The sequence below is a fragment of the Eurypyga helias genome, unplaced genomic scaffold (assembly GCF_000690775.1).
Source record: "Eurypyga helias isolate BGI_N326 unplaced genomic scaffold, ASM69077v1 scaffold2618, whole genome shotgun sequence".
Lineage (NCBI taxonomy): Eukaryota > Metazoa > Chordata > Aves > Eurypygiformes > Eurypygidae > Eurypyga > Eurypyga helias.
Window position 1 is genome coordinate 1 of NW_010264767.1, and position 12475 is coordinate 12475.

At 42.6% G+C, this 12475-nt stretch overlaps 1 protein-coding gene across 1 annotated transcript in view; it reads right to left on the reverse strand.

The window, feature by feature from the left end:
- Positions 1-3031: 3031 nt before the first annotated feature.
- WRNIP1 (Werner helicase interacting protein 1) overlaps positions 3032-12475 on the reverse strand; it is an 18053-nt gene continuing 8609 nt past the window's right edge. Inside the window, exons 4-7 of the mRNA XM_010156475.1 lie at positions 10724-10965; positions 4769-4924; positions 3780-3859; positions 3032-3307 (exon numbers count right to left, since the gene is read on the reverse strand). Coding sequence (XP_010154777.1) covers positions 3032-3307; positions 3780-3859; positions 4769-4924; positions 10724-10965 — 754 coding nt within the window. The remainder of the gene's footprint in view (positions 3308-3779; positions 3860-4768; positions 4925-10723; positions 10966-12475) is intronic.

Consider the following 12475-nt stretch of genomic DNA (forward strand, 5'->3'; position numbering starts at 1 on the left):
GTTGTAACAAGGGAAGTTTGATCAAGTCTTAAATAACTAGCAGAAGAGCAGTAAATTGAACGTTGTGGCTTTGAGTGAAGATTTCTGTCAACCGCAGGCAAGAAACTGTACTCTGGGGTTTCCCTTGGGTAAAACTTTATATTTGAGCATTAGCAGGTGCTAGGCAAAGTTAAGAAAATCCACTGAGGTTATCCCATTCTTTTCACCAATAGAAGAAAATACGAGTGGAAAAATACCTCAGGCTGCATTAGCCCAACACCTCTAACTGCCAGTTGCATCAAAGGGAAGCACACCAACCTCTCATACACCTGGAAGACAAAAAAATCCATCTTTAAATTCACCAATCCACTGATTTGATTCGTTCTGCAAGCGGGGGTCAGCTTGCACATCACGGGCCATTGAAAGAAATATGTACCGGTGTATTAAGAATTAAAGTTAAGGTTGGTTGATAGCAGAATACATTTTGCCAAGAGGATTTTGGATTAGTATAAACCACATTTTCACCTCTGTTCCCGTCTTTCTGCATATCTTGAAGGAGCAGAGGCAAACTCGGACAAGTAGCTCGTACTCTGCTAAACCATCCTGATGTGAAGAACACGGATAGCTATTTGAGGAAGAACACATAGAAACCTTTAAAGAATCTGACTCACCTCTTCAGCAGTACAGAGTCACGCAATCAATTTAATTTCTGAAACATTTCAGTTACACCACAATCCTTGGCTTAAGTCCTACATTTTTGTCATGCAGGAGAAGTTTAAATGTGAAGACTGCCAGGGTGGGAGCCTCACAGCAAAATTCATCTCCAATACAAACACCCTTCGGTCAAGAGAAGACAGCAAGCGGAAAGTTTCTTCATGGACTGTTAGCATACAGTTTTGCAGGTTGTATATTGAAAAGCCTTCGATCAAGGCCAAGATCCAGCAATCTATCCTGAAACAGAGAGTAAGCAGCTGAATTTCCTGCTGCAGGAAAAATTGAAGTTGGCTTCCTGATTTGGAACCACATCCGCAGACCACAGACATCCTGGTCTGCAGAAGTTGCTCCAAAGGAACTCCGGATGCGTCGTTGTGGCATCCCCTCCGATCTAAGCCCCCTACAGTATCAAATACCTCCGCTGTCAAGAAATACCTGCCTGCAACTTGCATATACCAGGCAGCTGACCAGCTGGCAGCTGGGTTGCGTCACACGTACAGCTCAAGAGAGGTGCAAAGAGCTCGGCGCAAACCGGTTTTCTTCCTTTGCCCCAAAATGAAATACTTATTTAATTAGGTAGCTGAATACAAGTTTTTAAGTGTCAAATGCAATACTGTAAATGTGAAATGAAGCACCAGTCACTGATACTTATTAGGTAACTGAATACAAGTTTTTAAGTGTCAAATGCAATACTGTAAATGTGAAACGAAGCACCAGTCACTGTTCAGCCAACACCTCAGAAAAAACCCAAATGATTCTGTGTTATTAAAAAACAAACACCTTTGTGGTAAAGCAGTCGGTTTGGAGGAGTGTTAGTAACCTCCTGACACCTCTCAGGGTGCCAGCAGAGCCACCTCCTTCTTCTACCAGGACTGTAGCATTCTTAGTTGAACAGCAAAAAGATCAGAAGCCGTACATAAAGCACTAAGTTTTGACCTCATCACCTTTCAAAAACTAAGCAGGATCAGGACAGGATTCCCTGAAGCCCACTGGGTAACCAGTACAGGCCCGGTAAAAAAGCTGTATGGGGTACGTAGCAAGCGAATCCTGAGTAGTTATGGAGCAAATCCAGCTGTAGCTGCACTGCGCTACTGCACAGGGGATAGTTTTCAGCCAAGACACACATCTCCTCGTCACTGGTGGCCAGATTACTCCACGGCACTTTGACAAGTGTGGACAGTTGCCCCAGTGGCTCCTGAGCATTTCAGTAACAAAAACGTTCTTCGCTAATAACCTGCTGAAATTCTAGCCAAACAAGGTCCTCTTCCGCTACCCAACTGCTCGTTAGCACGGTCACATGCTGTTGTAGCAGTTGCTGGCTTTTCAGCACACTGGACCACAGCACACTTAAGAAAGATTGAGGAGAAGAAAAATAATCAGCACTAAGGTGAAGGAATGTTGTCAACATCAGGGACACTGCCATGACCGTACGTTCCACTTACAGAAATGTTCAGTCAACAGCAAACTTGGATGTGGATATGTTTTCAGTAGGAGGAGGAAGCCAAACTCTCTATTATAAACAGCAGGAAGTCAATTTGCATCTCTCCGCTTTCCAATTCACATCTATTGGAATTCCTGAAGCACAAACGGAAATATATGAGAGTGTTTTCACTACCAGGAACCTCCTTTCCAAAAGCACTTCCAAAAAATGTCATCACATAATGAAACTTTTAAGTGATACGATTGAAAAAGCTAACATAATTCAGATACGTTCATGACTATCCTACCTGCAAAATTATTTCCGTTTGCTCCAGGAAGTAGGGATGACACAGTTAAAGGAACTTCCAACTTTCCAAACCACACTGCTGTCGTAAGAATATTTAAACAGATGCATAGACATTATTTTTAACAACTTTATTTAATAAACGCTGTTGTACAAAATTAGTCTCTGGAACATCATAATAGCAAGAATTACACTGTAATTACATTCTGTTTACCATATTTTAGCAGAGGGGATACAATTTGTTTATTTTTCTGGAAAATAAACATTCTCAAAAATCTGAAAGATACTGATTTTTTAAAAAATCAGCACAATAATACTCCTTGTGTCACAGCAAGAGCCAGAAATACAAGTCTCTCGTATTTCATGTGATCCAAGGGGCGACAGCACTGGACTGATAAAGCTTATTTTTGCATTTCTACACTGCCTAACCGCAGCCCTTCGCAAAACACCTTCAAGAATAAGAGCAGCAAAACCAGAAGGCTAAGAAAGAATCTGAAAGGCTCAGCGGCTTAATACGTTCAACCACAGCAACAGATGCCTAAAGCTGGTAGGGGAATTGTCATCCTAGTAAAAACGTACGAGTCATAAAACCGGAACCCACTGCGAGCAAGGGGGTCACGCTTTTCGTTCCTTGAAGAAGTCTGTTCCTTTCAGCTCTTCCGGCAGGTAGTCCTGCTCTACAGGCTCCTTGTACATGGGGTTATATTTATAGCCTTTACCGTAGCCCAAGTTCTTCATGAGCCTCGTTGGGGCATTTCTCAGGTGCAGCGGAACGGGAGGCAGAGGCCCTGTGTGCGTTCTCAGGCATTCTTTGGCGTTGCTATATGCCCTGTACACCTCGACAGACTTCGGTGCTCTCGCAAAGTACACCACACATTGTGCCAGAATGACCTGGAAACAAGATAAGGGAAACCAATCAATGACGACTTTTAAGCTCTTTGGGAAAATGTCTGTTACTCGGACTGTTTGTGTAGCATGACAGGGATTATGTTTTTAAACTGACCTCTGCCTGCTACTATAGTATAAATGTTATTATTTCACAACAACACAGCTCTCCAAAATTTTCACTAGAAAGGAATTAGCTACTTTAGAATATCAGAACATTTTTTTTCTCTGTTATAAACAAAATAACATAGAGCAAAATGACATTTTTGCACATATCACATTTTGACAATAAATATGCAGTGAATTTTATTTCAAACTACAACATATGCTTTAAGATGCTTGTCTTAGAAGGGGGCATGCTGAATGAACACGTAACTAAATCTGCCTTGCTCTTACAACCTCAGTTTCTTTTTACAATTGCAGATAAGATTTTACAGTTTGCAGTCCTTCCAAATCAGTGAATTAATGAAGCCTTTACCTCACATTCTGGCATTCCAATAAAGTGACAGCCTTGATAAGCAGCAACTGCCTGTGTTAAAGCCAGAGGATCTGCCAAACCTACCAAAAGGGATCAGATAAAAGCAGGTTAAAGTCAGTTTACTTTAGTTACTCTTTTTATTTTCCCCAATCCTGTAAGATGGAAGGTTATCCATGCACAATTCAAAGTTGCTTTCTCGGATGTTGAAACTTCTACTGCAACACTCTGCAGTACATAAGAGATAATCCCTCCACCCACAGCCTGCCTTCTTCTGTCTCCCCCTCCACGTCCCAGAAGAAAGGTCTAAATCGTGGGTATGATTCTCAGCCTGAATGTGTTGCCATGCAGTGGCACGCTGAGCAGTAGCTGCCCATGGATGATCCACTTACTTGCTGGAACTGAGAACAAAATGGGTGTTCTGGTTTTGGGGACAATGGGGAAATATTGCTATATAAACACAGATCCCCCAAACTCTTAACTCTTCACCCATGTCACATGGGCTAAAAGTGTTGCCACAACTGTTGCTATGGATAACTCAACCAATATTCCTTACAACTAGTGAGCCAGCTATCACACCTGAGGTTTGCAAGTCAGGGTAGGCATCCGCCTTCCAGAGTCATTAAAAAAACCAGACATCCCTGACATACATGCTCTCTGTGACACGAATTTACTGGTGACCTACAATCACCAGAGTTTAAAAGAATCCATATTAATACACTGCCAAAATCTGACCTCAAAAATATTTGTTTCTCCTGCAATGGGTAAACATCACAATGACATCACCTGTAGGTCTCTGTCTGCAGAGTTTTTGTTGTATGTGGAGCAATTCAGTATTTTGTACCTATTTTGCATAAAGCACTTTTGGTTGTTTGGGTTTTTTTTTTTGGTTCAGTTTTTTTCTCTGCTCAAATGCCAGTTTTTGGAAACCAGAAGCCTGGCAGGTCTTCATGCAACAGAATACTCCAACAAGAAATACTGCAAATACTGACCTATATCTTCACTTGCAAACCTCACCAGCCTCCTTGCCACGTAGAGGGGATCCTCACCACCCTCAAGCATCCGAGCAAGCCAGTAAAGGGAAGCGTTTTCATCTGAGCCTCTCATAGACTTATGCAGGGCAGAGATGCAATTGTAATGTTCTTCTCCTATGTAGAACGGGGGAGAAGAGATACATAAAGCTGTTAGGAATTTAAGTGAACAGAACATATTTTACTAGATCACAGCAGGTGAACATAGCCTGCTTTTTCGAGTTCTTTTTATGCATACATGATTATGGTGTTCATTGATGTTTTCAACATCTTCATGCTTTGCCACATGGATTACTTCACTAACTCCGTAAGTGTAACAGAGCGACTGTGGATGAAAAGGAAGTGGTTTTGGCTTTTTTTTTTTTTTTTGTAAACATTACAAGGCAAACAGTTTGGTTTTGGTACACTAATGACCTTTCCTTCAAAAGGAAAAAAAAAATACTGATAGTTTAAGCAGTTAGGAAAAAGACTCTAAGTATCTCCTAACTGACAAAGTATGAGTACATACAAACGAGTGACCATTGCTTTAGTACACGCACACAGGTCTGAGAAGACAACAGAGAATCAGAGAAATCCAGTACTATATGCTAGTCGTGGTTTAGAACCAGAAGTTTCACATCAGCTAAAACATGGGAAAAAAAAAAAAAGCACGCAGTAAATCAAACACAAGTTTGCTGCATTATATATAGAAAAAAAAAGGGAAACGTTGCTGTGGATATATGACGACAGCATATCAGACAACCTGGAGGAAACAGGATTGCAGCACACAACCCTGGCAAACCCCTCGGAAATGCTGAGTTCAGTTGTGGACACTTGCATCACTGGAAGGGTCCTGAAAACTGTAAGTAGCTGAAACAGAGTACACACACAAAGAAAACCTGAAATGCCAGACTGCTAAATACGGAGTGGGAAGACTGAATGAATTACAAGGATTTTTTTTTTTTAACATTAAATTATAATATCAGATTAGATATGGACTCCAGGGAGAAACAAAGCAATTCCACAGATCTTTTAGAGCTACAGTTAAAAAACAGAGGTTCAACATTACAAACACTGAAGCAGACCCTTCCTGCTTGCAATTTTTCTCTGTGCAGCTGGTTTTGATTCTTAGGCATTTCTTTTAATCAAACTTGTAAGATTATTTTTGCTGCAACATTGTTGTTAAACTTTCCACATAATCCGCTTTTTTTATTTTTTGAAGTGCCTGACATTCCTTGGCTCACAGCTAAGCGTGTATTATAAAGGCAACTGGCTGCATGCACAGCCATCTGTTAATATTCCTCTTCTTCCTAAGGCTAAAAGGATTTACAGCCCAAGGGCCATATCAGAACTCAGCACTGTCCCTTGTAGGCCCTGCAAATAAAAGGCCACACATGAGTCTGAAAACCAAAGCCCCTGAACTACTGCAATTGCTCTTTTCACAGCCAGCAAGACCTCAACCTCCCAGGTCAGAAACTGGGTCCCCACCTTCCTGCGTCGCTGCTCACACTGCAGTGCAGTTCTACACACACGCTGCTGGCGTATGCAAGCCGGGAGACGGCTATTTTTGCTGAGACTCCACACAAAGAGCCCTGTGGTATGCAGTCATTACTCCTGCCAAGACAAACAGCAAGTCCATGCTCCGTCATAACACTTGAGTTAGTAGCAATAAACCCAAGCAGCTGAACTCGCATCGTCCTATTGGAGGCGGCGTCTCTTGGTCTCTTAAAAGTAAGGAAGACTGCCTTTAAATATCTCCAGAGGTTGCACTTGTCCAGATTTTTCTGCTGGAGTGCTTTTATAGGCTGTTTGGGCTATTGCAAAATGTCATATTTGGGGATACCAGCTGGAGAGGCAGAAGAAATCCAGAAGATATGTTGGGATGAGGGATACATACCTGAAAAGGACTTCAGAGGATGCAGGCTAAGAAAGGGGACGTCTTCCTTCCATCATGTCCTTCCTTACGGAATTCACAGGTTCACAGAGTGGAAGGGACCTCTAGAGACCATCTAGTCCAACCCCCCTGCCAGAGCATGATGCCCCAGAGTAGATCACACAGGAACAAGTCCAGGCGGCTTTTGAAAGTCTCCAGGGAAGGAGACTCCACCACCTCTCTGGGCAGCCTGTTCCCGTGCTCTGGCACCCTCACAGTTAATGTTAGTGACCAAGTCATCAACATAATGACAATACTTATACACCAGACTTGGGCTTCTTCAGAAAAACGGTGCAGTTGTGCTTTAAATGCAGTTTCAATTAAAGGCAAAGTACAATTACATAGAATCACAGAATCATAGAACGGTTGGGGTGGGAAGTGACCTTAAAGACCATCTAGTTCCAACCCCCCTGCCATGGGCAGGGACACCTTCCACTAGACCAGGTTGCTCAAAGCCTCATCCAGCCTGGCCTTGAACACTTCCAGGGATGGAGCATCCACAACATCTTTGGGCAACCTGTTCCAGTGCCTCACCACCCTCTCCGGGAAGAACTTCTTCCTGATATCTAATCTAAACCTCCCTGTTTTCATTTTGTACCCGTTACCCTTTGTCCTGTCACTACAGGTTCTTGTAAAAAGTCCTCTCCCAGCACCCTTGTAGGCTCCCCTCAGGAACTGGAAAGCTGCAATGCAAACATGCATTGGAGAAAGAGGGCTTGTATTTCTTTTTACAAAATAAAGTCCATATATTTTTTATGTGAGATACCAGGAATTTTTTACAGACCTTTATCTGTCTCTCAGGCTGATTAGCCAACATACAGATTTTTGGTCTTATCAGTGCAGCTGAGGGACAGACACATGCCAACCTATGTATCACTGCTGTTCTGCTGCATCCTGGATGCCTCTTGAAATCAAAACTCTAAAAGTTTTTGGAATCAAAATGCATTTGCTCTATGCAGTTCCTGCAAAGGCAAATACCTTTCCAAAAAGAAACAAGATACTACAAAAGAGGCTTTGTGGAAGACAGGATTTTCTAGTGTCTAATGTACACAGATGCATATATCATGTTGATTTATGCCCCTAAATTGCTTTATGTGCTCCCATAATCCAGCTAATTTAAGATCTAAAGCCTTATTGGTAGAAGACCAGGGAAAGGCCTCACTCACTGACCATAATTAAAATCTGGACTTCTTCAGCAATCCCTGTTTATAAGGTAGTGGGCAAAAGTAAAATCACAGTCCCCATCTCACATTATTTTCTGTCTTAGCCAAAGGTAAATACCAACTGCTCATCGATAAAGGAGGGAAGAAAGACTACAGCAACAGCATGCATAGAAGGACTTTTCATTCTGGTCCAGCAGAAAACAATAAAGCTGGCAAAAAACATGGCATGAGACACCTTCTCTTTCCTCCTCTACAGAAGAGGAAGGAATAACCATATTCCAGATTACAAAGTAAGTTAACTTCATTTTAACACATTCCCAGTCTCTACCATAACTGAAGTTAACGTTACCACACAGGCAGTGAGACAAAATCCTGCAGTTACTCTGATATTTATCTTTGGTATTTGCTATGAAATCAGGGTTAGGAGAGAGACCTAAGAGGAAGAAGGGACAATGTAACTCTACATTAAAAGTCTATTTGCTGTCCATCTGCAGTTAAACTTTAATTAATTTGGTTGATGCACCATTTTCTCCAAAAATCAAAACGAAAAAAACCTGCCATTCAAAGCTGAAATATGACTGAACAGTTTATTTCCTCTGACACTGCAAGGGCTGCAGGCAGCTGCTGGCAGTGAAATCTGACTAGAGCTGTTTCTTTGTCCTTCCAGCTGAAATGCAAATATTATCTGCACAAAGATCTTGTCTTTATGTGTCTGCACACAGATCAGAGCAACAGCCTAATAAATGGATTATGCTTAATTTTCTTCCTAGACTACTTGATGAAAGTACGTAAAAGAATGCCCAAATACGTATGTTTGGCAAATTTTGCAGAAAATGACCAATAATAAACAATCATGTAAAATCAAAATTCCCTGTCTACACAACTGATTTTCGATGCCTTCTACATAAGCACACTACACTCAAACGTATGCTGCTGCTGTCACGATTAGACAGCGCCAGGTCTTTCCACTTTATATGACTGCGGATTCCACCACCACAATTGTGATCCAAAAAGTATTAGCTAAAACATGCTACAGAAACATTTTTATTTACACAGTAGCCTCTACCCAGAAGCCCTTTGTACAAAAAAGGACAAACAACTATTTCTGCTATAGACAAAAGTGGCCAACCGAGACACAGACTACCCCACAGAAGAGGGAAATTTTGTAAAGGCATGTACTTGGGTAACCCGCTACCGTGACACTATCTGGCAGGCTCTTTGGCACTTGTACCCTCAAGAAAAACAGAATTTTCACCGCTCTCACTCATGTCTGAAAATCTCTGGCAAAAAAATAAAACCTTACACAGAGCTGGAAGGATTTCTGTCAGGGCGACACACGCTACCTAGGCTTGACACAAGCCTCAGGAAGAGGCACTCTATGTCAGCTCTAACAGAGGAAATATGCGTAGGAGGGCTGGGAGCAATGGACACAACCAAGGGTTTTGCATGACAGTGGCCACAAGGCGACAGCAAACACACGAGGGATCTAGGCAGCGCGAGAGACTCACACCAGTGAACTGGTCAGATTTTCCGCTTCCTCCTAATCATGACTTCTTCCTGCCACAGATCCCATAACATTTGTCTTCTCCACCCCCCCTCGACTTCTCAGCTGCCGTATCAGCATCTGCCCAGCTGCCTTTTTCCTGATAATGAGCCACTGTTTGCTCTTTGTAGCAAGAAGGCCGCAAGCAAGCATACACGTTAGGAACAACCTCCAGAAATCTCATCTCAGGTTTGGAGCAGTGACAGTTAATTGAGCATATCAGATAGAGTGGCAAAGGGAAAAAAACCCCAAAAAATCAATCACTTCTCCAAACGCTGCTTGGCACTACACTGCACAAGTACTGCTGAAGAATTACCATATGCATTCAAGGGGATTCACCTAATCTCTAAAGGTTGCTCTCCAATTTGTAACCCTTTTGCATAAAACGTTAGAGTGGAGAACTACTGCTACGCCCACCATTGCAGAGTCACAAATATAGCAAGAGCCGTTATCACATTAAGAAGCCTTAAGTGCAATTAGATTTATGTGACTTGCCCTAAGCAAGCTACAAAATTCATTACCTTGAAAAGCAACTCTAAAAATAAAGCAAACTGCTCATGTTTTCACATAACATACTGCAGTGACCGCGAGCATTTCCAAGATTTTCACTGGAGTAAAAAGTGCAATGGAAGATTGCACTACAAGAACAAATCTCCTCATCAAAATACTTCTCCCTCTTCACACTGCAACCCTCTTAGACGAGAATATTCTAAAAGTCTTACAGAACAACAGTCCAGAATGTCAGAGGGCCTGTAGTGACATGACAAGGGGTAAGGGGTTTAAACTGAAAGAGGGTAGATTTAGATTAGGTATCAAGAAAAAAGTTCTTTCTGGAGTGGGTGGTGGGGCACTGGAACAGGTTGCCCAGTGATGTTGTGGATGCCCCATTCTTGGATGTCTTCAAGGCCAGGCTGGACGAGGCTTTGAGCAACCTGGTCTAGTGGAAGGTGTCCCTGCCCATGGCAGGGGGGTTGGAATTAGATGGTCTTTAAAGTCCTTTCCAACCCAAACCATTCTGTGATTCTATGAACAAGTAATTTCACCATGCAGGTGTTTGCAGGGCAGCAAATATGTCTCTCAGACAACCTACACTACCTAAGTGGTAAAAGGAAATCCTTTTCAGAAGGAATTTGTGTGAACCTGCTACACTATAAAAGAAAAGTAATTTTTAGGCCAAATTTATGTACAATCACTGTTTCACCAGAGCACCTGGTACAAAAGAGGGAGAGGAAACTGAAATTATAGAGGCTGTTAGCTCTTGAGAATGCTGCACCTCACAGACTGCATCAGGCACTCACCTGCTCGGTCATACAGGATGTGAGATCGCTGTAGCCCTTCCTTTACATGCTCTTCTGTGATCAGAATGCCATCTGCAGAACCGCCTTCGGTAATATTCAAAGGAGTGGTCTTCCCCACTGCTAACCTGGCCTGAACCCTGGCCTGAACCTCTAACTGGAGCCCATTCAGTCCAGCCCTTGCATCGCCGTCGCAGAGGTAGGCTAGGGTATTTAGAGCTTTCTCCTCTATGTACACCGGGAACCTGCAAGAGAATAACACACCCCGTGAGCCTCCAGCACACTCCTGGCTTATGACGTTCGAGATCGCACTTGTTTACAAAGTTTGAAAGATGGCTGGGTTTAAGTATTGTTCTTAATTCATGACGAAGCACTGCAGAGCCTGTGAGAACACTGTGGGACCCGACCCCTCCTCCTGCCCTGATTCATGTTAAACACCACTGCACATGGAAAAAGTAGAGTATGAGTATCTTCACCTCCCTATTTTTCCTCATTTCCTGAAGCTCAATGGAAACTAGGGTTAGGATTACGCCAGAGTACAATTCTGGCACAGCCCGCTAAACTTTACAAGTTTTTACTCCATCAGTATTTCATAGCAAGCACTTCAAACTCCTTGCTGGAAGGACGATGAAAAGGTAGGAAGTTATCCAAATGCACACAAAAGAATACAGTGATGTATAAAGTAATTCGCATGAGGTTTTAAACTAGCTACCAACAGCAAGACCTGCTATCAGATGTTCTTTTAAAGGCAACAACTAGAAGGACTGTCCACATTGTAAAGCATATATGTACCCTACTTCTTTTTTTTTTTAAATGGTAACAGGTATTACAACTTAGTCACTGGGGTATTAAAAAATACCTTAAGAGAAAGAGAAGCCATCCCATTACATGCAAGTCACTGTTCTTGCCACCTACTACCCCAAGCGTGCCAGGACTACACAAACACATGAAAAAGGCCAAACTCCAGTGAACACAATCTGAATGAACACGAAAGATTTGAGGAATGCAGCAACGGATTGTTGAGATCTCATAGCTGGGTCCACAAAATCTGGGAAAGTAACAAAGTCCTCCAGCTCCTTCTCCAGGTTTTCATCTGCTGGGCTGCAGTCCCCACTGTCAGGGCACAGGCAAACCCCAACTTGCCTCTGCATGTTTCATATGCATGCTGTTGAGGATTTGACCCTCAAACATTAGTTATGGAGCCGAGGTAACAGCTAAGGTGTTTGCCAAGCAGAGGGTACAATTGATTTGATTTGGAAACAGCAGCTAGTGGAGTTAAGCATAAGCAATGGCCCTACCGTAGCCATTTCTAGTAACTGGACTGAAAATTAAGAGTGATGTGTATCAGTGGGGATTAACACAGAGCTTGGCATGACAGACAGTTTCTTATGAAGCTCCTGTGTGCCAAATTATTAAGGATTCACAACAGCCCTGGACTTCATTCGCCAGAAAGATTGATTACTGTTATTACCAGGGGTGTATAAAAAGGCAATGCCAGGTTTCCCAGACACATGTATCCACACTAATCATCATTACCTGCCTCCTCTTCCTCCTTGCAAACCCACTTTGCACTTGTCACACAAAAGAAAAAGAGAGTAGCTGCTGCACAAACTTCTAGGGTCAGTATTTGAGCCCTCTGATGCCTGTGCGTGAGAGGGAAAAGCTTGTAGAGCTGCAATCTTAATCCACAGCACTGCAAGTGAAGGCCGATAAATGTCTTCTAGGGCCATAAGCTGTGCTGCAGAGAGCAGGCAG